The 17,373-nt window shown below is 41.2% G+C and overlaps 1 protein-coding gene across 1 annotated transcript in view; it reads left to right on the forward strand.

The window, feature by feature from the left end:
• The window catches only part of AMN (amnion associated transmembrane protein), a 105,125-nt gene that overhangs the window by 13,453 nt on the left and 74,299 nt on the right, over nucleotides 1-17,373 (forward strand). Inside the window, exons 2-3 of the mRNA XM_087954294.1 lie at nucleotides 4,078-4,196; nucleotides 4,280-4,324. Coding sequence (XP_087810420.1) covers nucleotides 4,078-4,196; nucleotides 4,280-4,324 — 164 coding nt within the window. The remainder of the gene's footprint in view (nucleotides 1-4,077; nucleotides 4,197-4,279; nucleotides 4,325-17,373) is intronic.

Here is a 17,373-nt window from a genome sequence, read left to right on the forward strand (position 1 = left end):
CAAGCCAGGTGTCTAACAAGTCTGCAATTTGATGATGCCGACCCCCCTTTTAAGCTCTCTTTTAGTCATCTGGCACTTCACCAGCATTTATCAAAGGTAATATATAAGAACTTGGTCTGATTATCACCCAACTTTTTCAATATACTACAGCAGGAGGCCCCAACCTCTGGTCCGTGACTGGCACCAATTGGTGGCATACCAGAAAATGGTAGGCGCAAACAAACAAAGCCCCATCTGAGGGATGCAGGCAGCACATGAAACCACACCCATCTGGTCCATGGAAAAACCTCTCTCCATGGAACCAGTCCCCTTGTGTCCAAAAGGTTGTGGGTAGATATACTACAGTACAATTAATTTACCCAGGAGATTTAAACTCATCCAAAGTACACAATTATCCTCTGACCATCTCTGCATCAGTCACAGGTTTCAATAACAGATAACAGATAATCAGAGTTGGAAGGGACCTTGTAGGTCATCTAGTCCAACTCCCCCACCCAAGTGGGAGACCCTACACCATGGGTGTCCAACCTTGGCAACTTTAAGCCTGGAGGACTTCAACTCCCAGAATTCCCCAGCCAGCTTTGCTGGCTGGGGAATTCTGGGAGTTGAAGTCCTCCAGGCTTAAAGTTGCCAAGGTTGGACACCCCTGCCCTACACCATTTCTGACAAATGGCAGTCCAATCTCTTCTTGAAGGTCTCAAGTGATGGTGCTCCCATAACTTCCGAGGGCAAGCTGTTTCATTGGTTGATTGTTCTCACTGTCAGAAAATTTCTCCTTATAATAATGAGAATCCTTATTAATAATCCTGCCCTGTCATCTTCCCCTTCACAATTTCCAGGTGAAGCAATATTTTTATTACCCCAAAGCATTGTGCCTTCTAAGCAGCTGATATACTGATTCCTTTCCTTTCCTTTCCTTTCCTTTCCTTTCCTTTCCTTTCCTTTCCTTTCCTTTCCTTTCCTTTCCTTTCCTTTCCTTTCCTTTCCTTTCCTAGTAAACTTTGTACCTCAAATTCATCTGGGCTTTTAATTCCTAACAATAAGTCTACCTCTTCTGTCGTAACCCGGTCAGCAAGACAAGTCAGACATTTCTCAGAATAACTGTATTTGCAAAAGGGAGAAAAATATATTTTAAAGAGAGAAAATTGTCAATAGATTTTGTAACTTCCCTTTCCTAGAACAAAGGGTGATATAGGAGAAAGATAGTTCATTCAAGATGATTAATCTGCTGAATTGACATCTCCAAAGTAGATGTTAAAGGTAGCCACTTTCTGGCCAGAGATTGTTATTTCTGGAGCAGATATATTTACAGATAAAGTGCAGAGAATTAAACAAGAAATCTACTTCTATATGATTTAGTTATTTCTGTTCAAGTGATACATAGATGAATGATAACAAAAAATGAAAGATTCTATATCTAGGAATATTTGCTGCGAGAATGGGTGAATGCAATAAAAATTTACAACTGTTTGTTATAGTCAGGCAGTTAGGAACTTCACAGACCATGTCTTCTCAATAACATTATACATGATTTCTTGGTTCTATCAACAAATCAACTTGTTTGTGAGTGTGTATGTGAAAATCCTTAAATAATCTCACATTTATTGTTGCCCAAAGAGGATATTTTCTTCCTTTCTGCTTGACTGATGAATGCTACGAGGGCCCATAGAATGAATTCAGCTATGTGATTTTTTTTAAGGGAAAGACTGCAATAATGTAATACTTGGCTTAACAATAATTTTGGTTCCTAATTTAATGGAATATACAATTTCTAATTGTGTTGAAGCCCCTTCATCACATATTGGTAATAGAAAAAGACACTGTTCCAAATAATCTAACTTGCATTTTCTAACAAGAATCAATTGGACATATGAGAATTTTTCAGACATTAGCTTGATTGAATTGCTGTGGAAGAAAAGCTCATGCTTCTTAATTTGTTCTACTTTGCTCTATAAAAGGTGTGTGTGTGTGTGTGTGTGTGAGAGAGAGAGAGAGAGAGAGAGAGAGAGAGAGAGAGAGAGAGTATGTGTGTGTATTCGAGAATCTGACAAAGATTAAATGAGTATAAACTATACATGCAGGTTGCTCACACAGTTATAGTCCTTGAATAGGCAAAATCTTTGATTTTAAAATCTTTTTGCATGTGCATTCAGACAGTACAGTACAGAAGGTACTGTGCAGGATGTATGAATGAGCAGAAGAACGAAAGAAGCATTGGATGGCAAATGGTCATCATGTGATGCTTCACCCACTGTCTAAGAATGGGCACAACATTGACCAAGGGCATTTTCATGCCACCATCATTTTCATTTCTTAAGTCTTAAATGCAATAGAAAGCTGTATATGATTCCCACTGGATCCCCACTTCTGATGATCTGAAATGCTAAAAACAAGGGGCAGTGTTTCCAAGTCAGTCCAATTTCTTTAGAAACAAAATCCATTGATCACCACTTCACATCAAAGGAAGGAAGGAAGGAAGGAAGGAGTTCTTCCATGTCAAGGAAAAGGGGGAAATTAACAAAATAATAATAATAAATTAGTAATTTCACCTTACATGTTTTTGCTTGTTTGCCTACAGCACTGACAAGCTAACATTTTCCTTATAGGATCACAAGTTCGGGATTTAGTAGGAGATGTGGTAATTTATTTATTTAATTTATGGCATATCATACATGGACTAGCAATATAAATTAACATTTCAATTAGATTAGCAGAACCCAATAAAATGTAAATATTAAAAAGATCTATGTTCAAATATCAATGTCTAGGCCATTGAAGTGCAGCATTGTTTACATTAAAGAAATCAGATACTGGACTGGTTATGCCCTCAGCTTCCACTCAGTCATAACATGGCAATAATTTCCTCCAATGGGAAGAGGAAACCTCAGCAAAGAAGGGGAAAGTAATATCATAGCCATTTCATTTACTCCAAGCCAGTGTCCTCTCAACATTGCTGATATTTTGGGAACCCAGGGGCCTGGACCTTCTTTCAGACTGGTTCAGAATCCTTCTGTGGAAGGGCCCTTAAAAGGCCTGTTATGGTAGAATCCTAATAACTACCAGTCAGACCTTGATCTCCTTGATCTAGGAGTCCTTACTTGATCTCATCTATGGCAATTACATCTTCCAGAACAAACTACGTCCTCTGAGAAGACTAGATATGTGAGAAAGTATTTTAAAAATAATAGCAATTGACAGCTCTTCATCATAACGAGTACAAAACACTGCAAGGGTCTTCCAGGGCAGGAATTAATTCACAATCCATTTGCTATGTTCGCTTAGAACTCAATTACTTAGATGTGACAGAAAATCAGGCTGTCCAATATGTATGTATGATTGTTTTCTTTGAGTGTTGCAGGAGAAGCATGAATTGTGTGAGGAGCTGCTTACTATAGTGCTTGCTGGATTTTGCCATATTTAAAGCCTTCCTGGAAATTCTCTAGAAATCATTGTCTAAAGTAGGTGACCAAATATCGTTCATAGTGGAAGAATATTTAAGTAGGAAATAAACAATAATAATAGGAGGAGGAGGAGGACACCAGTTTGGTTAAATAACAAATGTGTTCCTATCCCAATTATTCTGTCCTTAAAATGAACCTGCAACATTGGCTATTGGCACGCATGCCAAAGTATACAGAGCAGAAGTACTTATAAATCCATTTGAGCATAGAAATACCAGCAATAAGCATTCTGCCATAAAGCAAAAGTGCTGTTGAAAATATGATAAAGCACAATACATAGGGTTGTTAAGTCTTTGTACTGTCATCAAGGACATCAATCAGTCTGGCCAGGGTGTACCACGTGGCATTTTAATACCTGCAGTGATATCTAAAATATATAGCTACTTCATTATTTTAGTGGCTTAGTAAATACACACACACACACACACACACATTTTTACCATTTACTAAAAATATTTGTGTGTGTATGCATGTATAAAGGAAAAGGCCAAGCTTCAATTTTGTAATGTTGCTTTAATCATGCAGTGATTGGACTAAGAAAAATCAGACAACCCGTTCTGTTGTGGTCATAACTCCCCAATCAAAGCTTGTTTTTTTCCCTTTTGGTTTTTCTCAGGCTCTTCAGTTGCTGTGTACAAAAAGTGGATTCCAAATACAAATTTTGAAAATGCTGCTAACTGGGATCAAAACCGAGTTCCATGTGCTAAGGATGCTGTTCTTTTTGGGAGTAGTAAGGTGCTTAATTTGTGAATCAAAACCAAATTTGCCCCATCTGGTCTTTCAGGAATTTGGTCTTTACATGTCTTTATTTCTTCCAGATTGTATCAGTTTTTGTCCAGGCATCCCACTCTTTGACAGACATAGTAAGTATACTCATTATTATGATATTAATTAATTAATTTATTTTATTTGTCAATCACTTACAAGATAATAGGTATAAGTATAAACATGAGTAAGAATACAGGAAATAGGTACAAATAAATGGGGACAATATGTTCAACTAGAGTAATGCTTAAATATATTACATACTTAAAATTGTACTGCAGGTAAGTGAGAGATTAATGTTGTGCCATTTCTGTTTATATTGTACCAGTATGAGTATTATTGCCTTTCAGAATAATAAAGAAAAGCAAACTCAAACAGTTATGTTTGTAGGGCTTGGTCAAAAGCATCAAGATGGCCGTCAAACTGTGATTCAAGAAAACGCAATAAAATCTCTTCTTGAAGTACACATAAAAAACAGACAGGGTTTTGATCACGCCATCATGTCTGCCATTTGGACTTTTTGACCATGCCTTATGGACATCTGAGTCCAAAATCAATCACTTCTCTTGATGACCTTGCTTATTAGAAAGAGATACTATCTCTTATTAGAAAGATACTTGGCTATCATATGTTAAAGCAGGGGTCCCCAAACTATTTAAACAGGGGGCCAATTCATGGTCACTCAGACTTTTGGGGGTCTGGACCGGCTGGGTGGGTATGGCTAGGTGGTCATGTGACTGGGTAGGTGTGGCTAGGTGGTCATGTGACTGGGAGGGCATGGCCTATTTAGCAGTCCATTAAACAATATGTGCAAATTAAACTTTAATTTGTTATGCTCCTTGTTATGTTTGGAAGGGTCGGGCTTCAGAGACGAGAGACTCAGGTTCAGTAAACAACAGCTCTTTATTTACAGGCTAGTTCAGACTCAAAAAGGTAGCAGCTTGGCGGCCAATGACATCGCTTTAAGTCTCCCGCGCTTGGTTTTAACCAATCGCGGCAGACTCTTAGCGAGCCAATCATAACCGCCCAGGCTGACCAATCAGGTAGTGCTTGAAACGGACCAATAGGAATGCAGGGTTTCAAGCCTGCTATATGGAACACCCCTCCCCTCTTGGTATCGTCCAAGGGGCGGAGTGACGTAGTCACATAGGTAGGCGGGTCTCCGCACCAGCCTACTTGACCTACGCGCTTCATTTAGTCTCTGGTTGTCGGCTGGTTCGGACGGGCTTTGCGTCGCTCTCAAACATCCCGATGGAACTGCCTGGAAGGGTGAGCCGGGCCTATAGCTGCGACTCCTGCCTGGTTCGCCCGGGTTGGTAGAGTCGTTCGCTCTGCTGCTCCCGCCTGGAATCTCTGGGCTGGTCGAGCTTGTCCGGCTACTCCTTTTAGGTGAAGCACCCGTCTGCAACGGTTCTGTGTTTTCAGGTGAGTATGGTTGGTTTATTGTTTGGCTTCTGCCTGGGGGGTCGACCGGCAGCTGTTGATAGGCCTGTGCCAGGTCGAGCTTTGCAAAGACCCGGCCTCCCCCCAGTGAGTGCAGGAGGTTCTGGACTACGGGGTAGGCACTTTGCTGCAGGGCATGGTTGAGGGTGGCCTTGTAGTCCCCACAGATTCTTATGGAGCCATCTGGTTTGATAGGGGTGACTATAGGCGTTTCCCAGCGGGCGTGGTCAATAGGCTCCAATACCCCTTGGGCAATGAGCTTATTTAGTTGCTCGTCTATTTTAGGCTTGAGTGCAAATGGCACTCGCCGTGGTTTGAGGCGGATGGGGGCGACATCTGCGCTAAGATTGAAGGAGATTGGGGACCCCTTGTACTTGCCTAAGGTGTTGTCGAAGACCTCTTGGAAGTCTCGTGCAAGTGTCGCTTCCCAATCTTCCTCGTTCGTGTGGTGGATACCAGCCATTTCTATCCCTAGCGGCTCGAACCATTGTAGCCCGAGCAAACTGGGGCGGTCTTTGTCCACAATGGTGAGTGGCAGTATGTTGGTGCGGCCTTTGAACGTGATTTTGAAGTGACCGATGCCGGCTACGGGAATGCGATTCCCCTGGTAGTCTTTGAGGATCAGCTTTTGGTCACTTAGTTCGTGTCGGCGTATGCTGGGTATTAGGCGCTTGATGGTGTGCCAGGAGGCCATGGAAAGGTAGGAACCGGAGTCCACTTCCATGGTGCAGGGTTGGTCTTCGATGTTCACTACTATGCGTACCTTTCGGGCATCTATGGTTGAGGAATGGCCTATGACGACTGTTTGATGGGTCTCTTCTCTTCGTGCCGGCTCACTGAATCATTTGATTCGGCCGTCTCGGCTCCAACGGCTGTCAGTCTGGTGCTCCCGATGCTTGGGGGGGGTGCCATCTCGTCGTCTGGATCTGCCTGCTCAGCGCCGTGGACTCTGGTTGTGTTTATTTTGGCATACTTTTGCAATGTGCCCCGCTTCTCGCAATGCCGACAAATGGCGTCAAGGAATCGGCATTCAGAATGGGGGTGGTCGCCTCCGCACCCGGCACACTGGAAACCTGACTTACAACCCTGCTGGTCTCGCCAATCACGTTCCGACTGGAGTCAGTGGATTTCTTCCTCCTCGTAGTCGCTGTCAGAGGGGGATTCAACGTTGCCGTGGTGGGTGGTGGTGTGTTTCTCTGATGTTGGAACTGCCTTGCTGACAGGATGGCGGTCGGTTCCGTTTGATCGGCGCATCCGGGCCGCCGATTTGCGGGTGGCTTCGGCTGCAGTCGCTTCTGCTATGGCGTCGGCGAGGGAGATATTGCCCTTGGCCATCAGCTTGCTTTGTAGTGTGGGGTCCTTTAGGCCGAGGACGAACCGGTCTTGCATGGCCTCATCTAGGTCCGTGAATCCGCACAAACCTCCAAGGTCCCTCAAGTCAGCCACAAAATCGCTGATGCTCTCGCCGTCGCGCTGGTCTCATCGGTAAAAATCGTGCCGGCGAATAAGTGTAGGCACGGCTGGAGCGTAGTGGCTACGGAGAATGGGTGCGAGGTCGTCCCAGTCCATTGCCTTGACATCCGCCAGTTTTGCCAAAGCCTTGGCCATTTTAAATACGGCGGGTCCGCAGTGTGTTAGGAATACGGCCCGTTTCCGATTGCCATTTGCGTCTTTCAGGTTGCTGCATTCCAAAAACATCTGAAACCGGTCGATGTAGGACTCCCAGTCTTCAGTAGCTGGGTTAAATGGTGCGGGTGGCGTGGTATTGCTGGCCATCTTGCTGGTCGTTTTCGCGCCGTTTGCCACGTGCTAGATGTCTCGTTGTCTCACAATCCCACCCTCGTCGCCAGTGTTATGTTCGGAAGGGTCGGGCTTCAGAGACGAGAGACTCAGGTTCAGTAAACAACAGCTCTTTATTTACAGGCTAGTTCAGACTCAAAAAGGTAGCAGCCGCGGCAGCTCTTTTATAGAGCTTGCTGTGGCTTGACGGCCAATGACATCGCTTTAAGTCTCCCGCACTTGGTTTTAACCAATCGCGGCAGACTCTTAGCGAGCCAATCATAACTGCCCAGGCTGACCAATCAGGTAGCACTTGAAACGGACCAATAGGAATTCAGGGTTTCAAGCCTACTAATATGGAACACTCCTGGGGGTGGAAAGCAGGATAGTGAAGGGATATAGCTGCCTTGAAGGTGTGTGTGTGTGAGGGAGGGACTTCTCTCTCTCTCTCTCTCTCTCTCTCTCTCTCTCTCTGTGTGTGTGTGTGTGTCTCTGTCTCTCTCTCTCTCTCTCTCCTTCCCTCTCTCCCTTTCTCTTTCTCTGGAGGCCGGGGAGGCCAAAAACGGTCCCTTCTAGGACTCTTTTAGATTATTATTTCCTAGTAAAGTCTGCAGCCTTAAACTTTATATTCGTTTTCTAATCAGAATCAACTATGCTTACATTTAGATCAATTTAGTTGAGCTTTGCCATTTGCTTTGACTTTAAGTCAGTACCCTGTCCCTTTACTTTTATGTAAGAGCAATTTGCTTCTGCTTAGTGGCAAATGCCAGATTGGCCAGTGCTTACTTATGATTCTTGAAAAATAATCTTGGTCAACTCAGATGGACTCGGTATTAGCCAGAATTGAATTCAGGAACTGCAGGTCTTCTGTGTTTAAAGATGCATATATTGCCATCCTAATTTGGAAGGAGAACCCTGGAAACTGATAGCATTTTTATGGCAGATTGTTTACTTGGACATGTATGCAGGAATAAATTGAGGATTCATAGGTTCTCATAATCAATACTCCATGCAATTCTTGTTCTTCGGATGTTTCAAGGGGAACCATAGCACCATCAAATTTCTTGCAGAAAAAATGTCAGCTCTTTATCTCCTTTTTAAACCTATTTTCACAACAGATGGCTTAAATCAAGTATGGATAAGATTTGCTCTCTCTACTTGGTCTAGTATAATACAAAATTGTGTCGTCTTTCTTCTATAACTTATGATTTCTTGGGACTAATCTAACTTCTGCTGGAAAAAAAAACCTTTCCTTTGTCACATCTGAAGATGCATTGGCTCAGGAAATCCAGACAAACATTCTGCTCATAGAAAGCATAGTCAAAATTACATTTTGACACTGCCAACATCTTGATCAACTCACAGGCCCAAGACATTACTTTATTGAGCTAGTTCCTGAGATACTCAAACCAAATATTTAATGTCTTCTGGTTTGTTTGAATAAATATGGTTGTATATTTATTCTCCACAGGGCCAATATCATTGCATGTTTCCCCTGGAAACTGGCAACTAACCATTAGTTCCAACTTAATGAACCTTCTGAACTGTTGACTAGCAATAAATTAAAGAAAAGAATGGAATAGCACCTTACAGTTAGAATTGTCTTATCTCTTTTCAATCTGTACACACTCTTAAGAAACCTAAAATATTGAAGAGGAATAATTCTATATTTGGAAAGAGCCAGGCTATGTAACTAAGTGCCTTCCTCTGCTTGTGTTTTCTTGTTAACACGTTTCTTCTTGTTTCAAATGCTTGAGTTTTAAGAATGAGTTGTGCCCTAAAATGACCCTTTCCCTCTAATAGCTTCATTTCACTATTGCACACTTGGGCATTCTTAAAGCATTTAATAGCCTAGTCAACATGCAAAAGTGAAACAAAATTATTTTGAAGCACACAGCCTTTGGTTGCTGCTGTAAACAATGATTTTGTCAACATATCTGCTTTTTCATTTACCCCCCTCAAACAGTGTTCGTCCTAGGAACCTCAGGTTGCTACGGTGATTTGATTTCCCAGTGAGAGAGTTATCAACCATTAAATAGCCACATTCAAAACTGCATAATGCTAGAACATGCGATCGTCTTTTTCCATATGAATATATATCTTCTTGTTTCAGTTGTCACTGGAAGCATTAATTCCATCTCCTGCCACCACTTGAAGGAGCAGGACAAGGTCTTCTTAGCTGCAACCCTCAGACTGTGTGACTTGGTGATGCTAAGCTCTTTATTTTTATATTGGCATGTTATATCCTGTGGGCTGTTTTAAATACATGTATAGCCATTCATTTTGATGCCTTCTTTTTCTTCCTTCCTTTGGATTTCCTTCTTATAGAAAGCCTTTTTTTTAAAGTTGTGATAAAATTTTAATTAATAGTCTGGTTGCTTTGGAACCTTTTTGATTATCTGCCTTGAGAATCCTTAAATGGTCAAAATTCAGAAGGCAAATATTTTAGTTAAATAAGTAAATTTTGAATATGAAAAGTGTTGGAAGCTGTTCTGTGTCAAAAGGTGGAATAAAGAGTTGCTAAGAAATGCGTGGCATATACATTTAACAAATAAAATTATGCCATTTATTATTATAAGCCATCAAGTTGCTTTCAACTCCTAGTGACCACATAAATTTCTCCATAATGATCTACCCCAACCTGCTCCTAGAATATAAAAAAAATTAATGTAATCTGCCATTTGCAAATTACTGATCACCCAATAATCCTTCAGTAAGATTTTCAGGAACAAAGAATGGTTTAGTCACATTTCTGTTGCTTTCTTATAATACTTATCTAGTTTACAGTATTTGTTTCCTTCACTTCTTATCTATTAGAGCGATATATTTGGTTCCATTCTCAGAGGATGTTTGAAGGGAGGGGGTAAAAAAAAAATCAAAATGGCAGCCACAACCATGTGATTTATGCCTTGCTATGTGCAGGGACATTAAAAAAAGAAGATGGGCTTTTTATTACATTGTTGGAAAAAAGATTTTGGTTGCCATCTTGATTTTTAACATCTCCACTTCCTGGTCAGTTAACTCTAACCCAGAGACCTCCAACCTTGGCAACTTTAAGACTTGTGGACTTCAATACCCAGAATTCCTCAGCCAGCTTCGCTTTGCTGGTTGAGGAATTCTGGAAGTTGAAATCCACAAGTCTTAAAGTTGCCAAGGTTGGAAACTCTAGCCCTATCCCAAATGCTGTATGGAGAGCTAATTCTGATTCCTTAAGTCAGAGGGTTGGTGGGACTGGGAGGAATATCACAGTTCTGTTTGGCTGGGACAAAAAAGGAGTCCTGAGGCAAGAATCAGCTCATTCCTCTGCATACTTTCTCTCAGGCAGTTCCTTTTAAAGGAAAGAAACTGACTAAAATCCAAAAACAACACATACTCTAGTGTATAGTAGGAGACAGCATCTTACAAGAGTCTTCCAAGTCTGATTTCCCACAGAAGTAAGAAAGAATCATTGGCATTCTAGTCTATAACCTAAGGAATGTATCAAATGAGTAAGGTTATCTTAGAAAAAGTAGGTTATGAGTTGGCTAATGTGAAAACTCTGCAAAAAAAACAGTCTGCTCAGAGAAACATTTTCATGCTTTCCAATTGTGAAAATTATTGTGTAAGGAATGTACTCTGCTCCAAGCCCACTAGACAATACTCTGAGTTTTTTTCCCTCCTTTCTAAATATCTGTTCTCTGGCTTTAATGATCTGAGCCAACATGGCAGAAAGGGGTTTAAAAATAAATGGCTGTTGAGGGAAAGCATCCAGTTTCCTCTAGTTAATATGGTTGATGCTTAGTGTATCTTGCACCTCTTTTCTTTATTTATGTTGTAGGTTTCTTTTCATTTTCTAAGGGTCATGCATGATTTCATCTGTCCAAATAACCCATATAATTTTATTTGTGATAATTTATTCAGGCTGTTTAAATTGCTAATTACTTGACTGTTTAATAGGATAACATGCTGTGTTTAACTGGTCTGTAAGCATCCACATGAGAATTGTACTTCACTGTGTATAATTATTTTAAACTTGTGGTATTTTAAGAGGCTATATAAGAGGTAAAATGGTGGGATGTCAAAGCTAAACCAATTGTGCTTCTGCATATTATGTTATAGGTTTTTTTAATAATATAAATCATGAAAAAGAAATACAAATAACTGATTACAGGTAGTCCTCAACTTACAACAGTTCACTTCGTGACCATTCGAACTTCAACATCACTGAAAAAAAGGGACATGACCATTTTTCGTACTTATGACTATTGCAGCATCTTCATAGTCAGGGGATCAAAATTCAGATGCTTGGCAACTGACTTACACTTATGATGGTGGCAGTGTCCCGAGGCCACCTGATCAGCTGTTGCAACCTTCTGACAAGCAAAGTCAATGGGAAAGCCAGGTTCACTTAACAACTGGGTTACTAACAACTGCATGAATCACTTAACTGTGACAAGAAAGGTCGCAAAAATGGGGCAAAATTCACTTAACAACTCTCTCACTTAGCAACAGAAATGTTGGGCTCAATTGTGGTTGTAGGTTGAGGACAGTGGTGGGATTCAAATTATTTTACTACTGGTTCTGCGGGCGTGGCTTGGTGGGCATGGCTTGTGGGTGTGGCTTGGTGGGCGTGGCAGGGGAAGGATGCTGCAAAATCCCCATTCCCTCCCCAGCCCACTAACCTGCTTTCCAACTCCGTTCTCCTGTGCAGGGCAACAAAAGAAGACCCAGACAATCAGCTGGGACTTGGGAGGCAGAGAATAGATGGAGCAGGGCCAGTCAGAGGTGGTCTTTGTTGGTTCTCTGAACTACTCAGAATTTCCACTACCGGTTCTCCAGAACCGGTTCAAACCTGCTGAATACCACCTCTGGTTGAGGACTACCTGTATTATACCAGGACAATTTTTACACTGCCTGTCTTCTTCAATATTCTGATTTTTCCTAAACTACTTATTGTTATTATTATGGGACAGAGCATCCCATCATTCTAGCAACATGACACCGGGGAAGAAGTATAGGAAGAGGATGATTAGCATTTTCTGCTCTTTTTTATTTATTTTTCTTCACAACAAATAATGTGTCCATTTTGTTTAATGCAAGGAAATATACTTAGTGAGTTAGGGAGGTAGAAAGATGTGCTTGTTTGGGAGAGTTTGACCATAAAGTTTTTCATGTCCTTTTTCCTAATTCTCGGTTATCCCATTGTTTGGTCTTCCCCATATTAGAATTTCTGACATTGGGAAGACCAATCTTTGCCTAGTAAAAGAGTTTATGCAGTATAATGTCAATTCAGGCTGCACCTCTGATGCTGGAGAAGGAAACTCATGTATCCTTTGGATAGTCCTTAGCAGCCATGGTGTTTAGCATTATTCTCCAGAATAGCTCCACCCAAATAGCAATAGCGCTAAGACTTATATACTGCTTCTCAGTGCTTTACAACCCTCTCTAAGCGTTTTACAGAGTCAGCATATTGCTCCCAATAATCTGGCTCCTCAGATTGACTAAGGTCAAATAACTTTAGAGTCCAAGCAATGAAAGGCACTCATGAATGAGAAAGCCATTTTAAGAATGTTTCCTCTGGCTTTAGAAAGACATCACTAAAGAAATATTCCCAGAGTTCAATTTGATATCCTATTTATGCTCATAAAACATTTTATTGTATGAATCTTTTAATCTTAAAAATCACAAGAATAAATGATTGTGTGTGACAATGCTATTATTACAAATGTTTCAATTCTGTAAAAGGTATTGCTTTGGCTTTCTGTATTTATTGATTGTTTCTATAATGTTATCTGGAGTCCTGCTTTATTTTGTTCTTACAGCTTGTTTCTTAACAATTTGTCTAGTTTGTTGCTTGATAAATTTTTGTTTAACCGAATTTCGGGCTTGACAGTTGATCTTTTTCATCACATGTATTTCGTGCATTGGTCAAAGAGCTATTTTTTTATTGAGTTAATGAATGAAGCTATTGATCTTATCAGTGATACCATAATACCAATGATATTCTCTTAGAGAAAGACAAAGTTGATCCTACCTTGGGTTTCCAGTGCCTTTTTTTATTCAGGTGCATTGGTGTTGACTTATTTAAGTTACTGACAACAGAATCAGCAGAAAAGGATGTGGTTGCGAAATAGTCCCAGAGCTTTAAGATTTACAGGATAAATATAAGTAGCAGGTTCAGAGGATTGGGAATGATATAATGCATGATTTCATTATCAATAATAAAGGTAAATATATATTATGTAATAATAAATATGTAATAATAAAGGATATATGTTACAAAATTCAAGTTTTGTAGCTAAAAGAATACAAGACTAGATTGTTGCTTATATTAAATATATAGAGATATACATTTTATTATATTTATTATACCATACCATACCATACCATACCATACCATACCATACCATACCACACCACACCACACCACACCACACCATACCATACTATGGCTTTTATGATGTTCTCATACAAATCCAGCTACTGTTCATTATCCTGAATTAGGTGACAGGATACATGGAAAAAACTTCTGTCTCTTAAGTAGAACATTTGTCCCACAGGGCCATTCTTGAAGCCTGCTGATCCTGTCTCTTTGCTCTTTGACAATCAACCTGATGCTACCTTTGTTCTCAAATGTATGAATGGCATGTAATTTCCTCAAGATCATTATCCAGAGTTAGAGGGTCACAGGAGTGGGAGTCTTTCCCTGGAGTATAGAGATAAAAAGATTCTTATTTGTATTTGGCAGCAGGCAAAGGAAGCAGGCCATCAGTGTGTGCATGTATGTGTGGAATGACACAAATAAGAGGCAACTGGCTTGTACAGGCCCATATCAAAATCGTGATTCATATTGCTAAAGATTGGAGTATAACCTAGCTTCTTCCATACTAGCCACTATATGTTGCTGGTACCTTCAGCATGCCGCCAAATTTTGGTGAGTATAAGTCCTTTTTTTACATATTAGAGCTGCAGAACTGTGAATACTTAGGCGGTTCTAACATCTGCCCTTATTTCTTCAGACTTCCCATACTATGTCACATGCATCACTTCCAAGTAAAGGCATCAGCTCTTCTTCTTCTTCCCACCATCTACCATGAACTTGCTGCCTCTAGTTATCCATCTGTCCCAAGCCATACCAGCCTATCTTACTATTGGTAGACTTACCTCACCACTCCTTTATTATCCAATTTGAGAAAATATGCATGTACAGATCATCTATTTACCAATTTTTGATATCAAGATGGTGTGTGTGTGTGTGTGTGTGTGTGTGTGTGTGTATCCATTTATCCATTTGATTGCTATAGGATGTGATAAAGCCCCAGTCCCAGGCATTTATGTATCCCTGGTTTTGGAGTTAAAAGACAGTGTGACATACTGTGTTTCTCCAAAAATAAGACCCAGTCTGTTTTGGTTTTTTTGCTCCAAAAGACATATTAGAACTTATTTTGGGGGAAACATGGTATCCAGGAACCAGCCCCTGCCACCCCATCTCACCCCAGCTGGGTGCTCCACCTCCCCAGTGTGCATAAAAGACGCAGTGAGTGAATAGGAGCAGACACTGTCTAGCAGCAGCTGCAACCTTGGCCATTGCACATTGGGACTGTGCAACCCATGCAATGCAGGTGAGTCCAAGCACTGCAAACACTGGACCAACTCTCCAAACAGCAAGCGGAGGCAAAAGTGCATGGGGAGAGGCACACAACTCAGCCTGCTGGACATGCTACGTGGATATCCATCCACTCCATCCCACTGTCTGTCTTTGCTTGCCCACAGCCATGATGGGGTAAGTGGCCACTTGGTGTGCTTGGCAGGTGAGATCACGTGCCTACCCCTGCACCTCTGCCTTTGCCTGCTTCTTGGAGGGATGGCCCAGTGGTTGTAGTGCACAGACTCAGCCCCAGAGTGTACCAGCCCCTTGGTGCGCAGGCTGCAGTTGATGCCAGTTGCCATCAGCCCCTGTGCACTCACCACCTCCTATGCTGGCCATGCACGCCAGGGCTGATGATCTTAACTGGGGCTTATTTTGGGGATAGAGCTTATATTATGAGCATTCTGGAAAAAATCATACTAGGGCTTATTTTCTAGTTGGGTCTTATTTTCAGGGAAACACAGTTGGAATTACTGTTTGCTTTTATCTTATTTTTGCCTTTGATATTGCTTCACAACCTGTTTGATCAGAAGAGACAGTTTGTCTAAAATCAGCTGTAGCTTATTGTGGAACTTATAATTTCTGTTGGAAAAATTGAGGTCCGCTTTTGATCTTCTCCAAGAAAGTCTGGGACAGATTATAGCTGAATATATCAATGAAGAATCTTAGTCATCCAAGTAGTTAAGTCATGACAATTGGGCTTCTTGTTGGTTCAAAGTGTTTTGCTGCTCATCCAAGTAGTTTCTTTATTTTCTTTCCAATAAGAAAAGAATTCCAGTTGTCATGGCTCGGCTTTCAGACAATTATAGTTGAAGTTCTACCAAAACTCCATTTTTCCAGCAGGCCTTATAGATGATGTGTCATGATGCTATTCCCACTTGTAGTTTGAGGTTTTACAATTATGAAGTTTTTATACTGTTTCTCTGCAGTATATATTTTGTATTTATATAATTACATTTATTTACAGAATACTAGATCTACAGGTGAAACTCAAAAAATTAGAATATCGTGCAAAAATTATTTCAGTAATGCAACTTAAACAGTGAAACTAATATATGAAATAGACTCATCACATGCAAAGCAAGATAGTTCAAGCCATGATTTGTCATAATTGTGATGTTTATGGCTTACAGCTCATGAAAACCCCAAATCCACAATCTCAGAAAATTAGAATATTACATGCAATCAATAAAACAAGGATTGTACATAGAACAATATCAGACCTCTGAAAAGTATAAGCATGCATATGTACTCAGTACTTGGTTTGGGCCCCTTTTGCAGCAATTACTGCCTCAATGCGGCATGGCATGGAAGCTATCAGCCTGTGGCACTGCTGAGGTGTTATGGAAGACCAGGATGCTTCAATAGTGGCCTTCAGCTCTTCTGCATTGTTCGGTCTCATGTCTCCCATCTTTCTCTTGGCAATGCCCCATAGATTCTCTATGGGGTTCAGGTCAGGCGAGTTTGCTGGCCAATCAAGCACAGTAATCCCACGGTCATTGAACCAGTTTTGGTGCTTTTGGCAGTGTGGGCAGGTACCAAGTCCTGCTGGAAAATGAAGTCAGCATCCCCATAAAGCTCATCTGCAGAAGGAAGCATGAAGTGCTCCAAAATCTCCTGGTAGATGGCTGCGTTGACCCTGGACTTAATGAATCACAGTAGATCAACATCAGCAGATGACATGGCTCCCCAAATCAACACAGACTGTGGAAACTTCACACTGGACTTCAAGCATCTTGCAGTGTGTGCCTCTCCATTCTTCCTCCAGACTCTGGGTCCTTGGTTTCCAAATGAGATGCAAAAGTTGCTCTCATCAGAAAAGAGGACTTTGGACCACTGAGCAACAGACCAGTTCTGTTTTTCTTTAGCCCAGGTAAGACGCTTCTGACATTGTTTGTTGTTCAGGAGCAGCTTGACAAGAGGAATACAACATTTGAAGCCCATGTCCAGGATCCGTCTGTGTGTGGTGGCTCTTGATGCACTGACTCCAGCCTCAGTCCACTCCTTGTGAAAGTCCCCAACACTTTTGAATGGCCTTTTCCTGACAATCCTCTCCAGGCTGCGGTCATCCCTGCTGCTTGTGTACCTTTTTCTTCCACACTTTTCCCTTTCACATAACTTTCTATTAATGTGCTTTGAGAACATCTTTGGGAACATCTAACTTCTTTTGCAATTACCTTTTGAGGCTTTCCCTCCTTATGGAGGGTGTCAATGATGGTTTTCTGCACAACTGTCAGGTCAGCAGTCTTTCCTATGATTGTGCTTCCTACTGAACCAGACTGAGAGACCATTTAAAGG

Source organism: Notechis scutatus, chromosome 1 (assembly GCF_049901735.1).
Source record: "Notechis scutatus isolate UNSWTSFEM ecotype Mainland chromosome 1, rNotScu1.2, whole genome shotgun sequence".
In the NCBI taxonomy this organism is placed as follows: Eukaryota; Metazoa; Chordata; class Lepidosauria; order Squamata; family Elapidae; genus Notechis; species Notechis scutatus.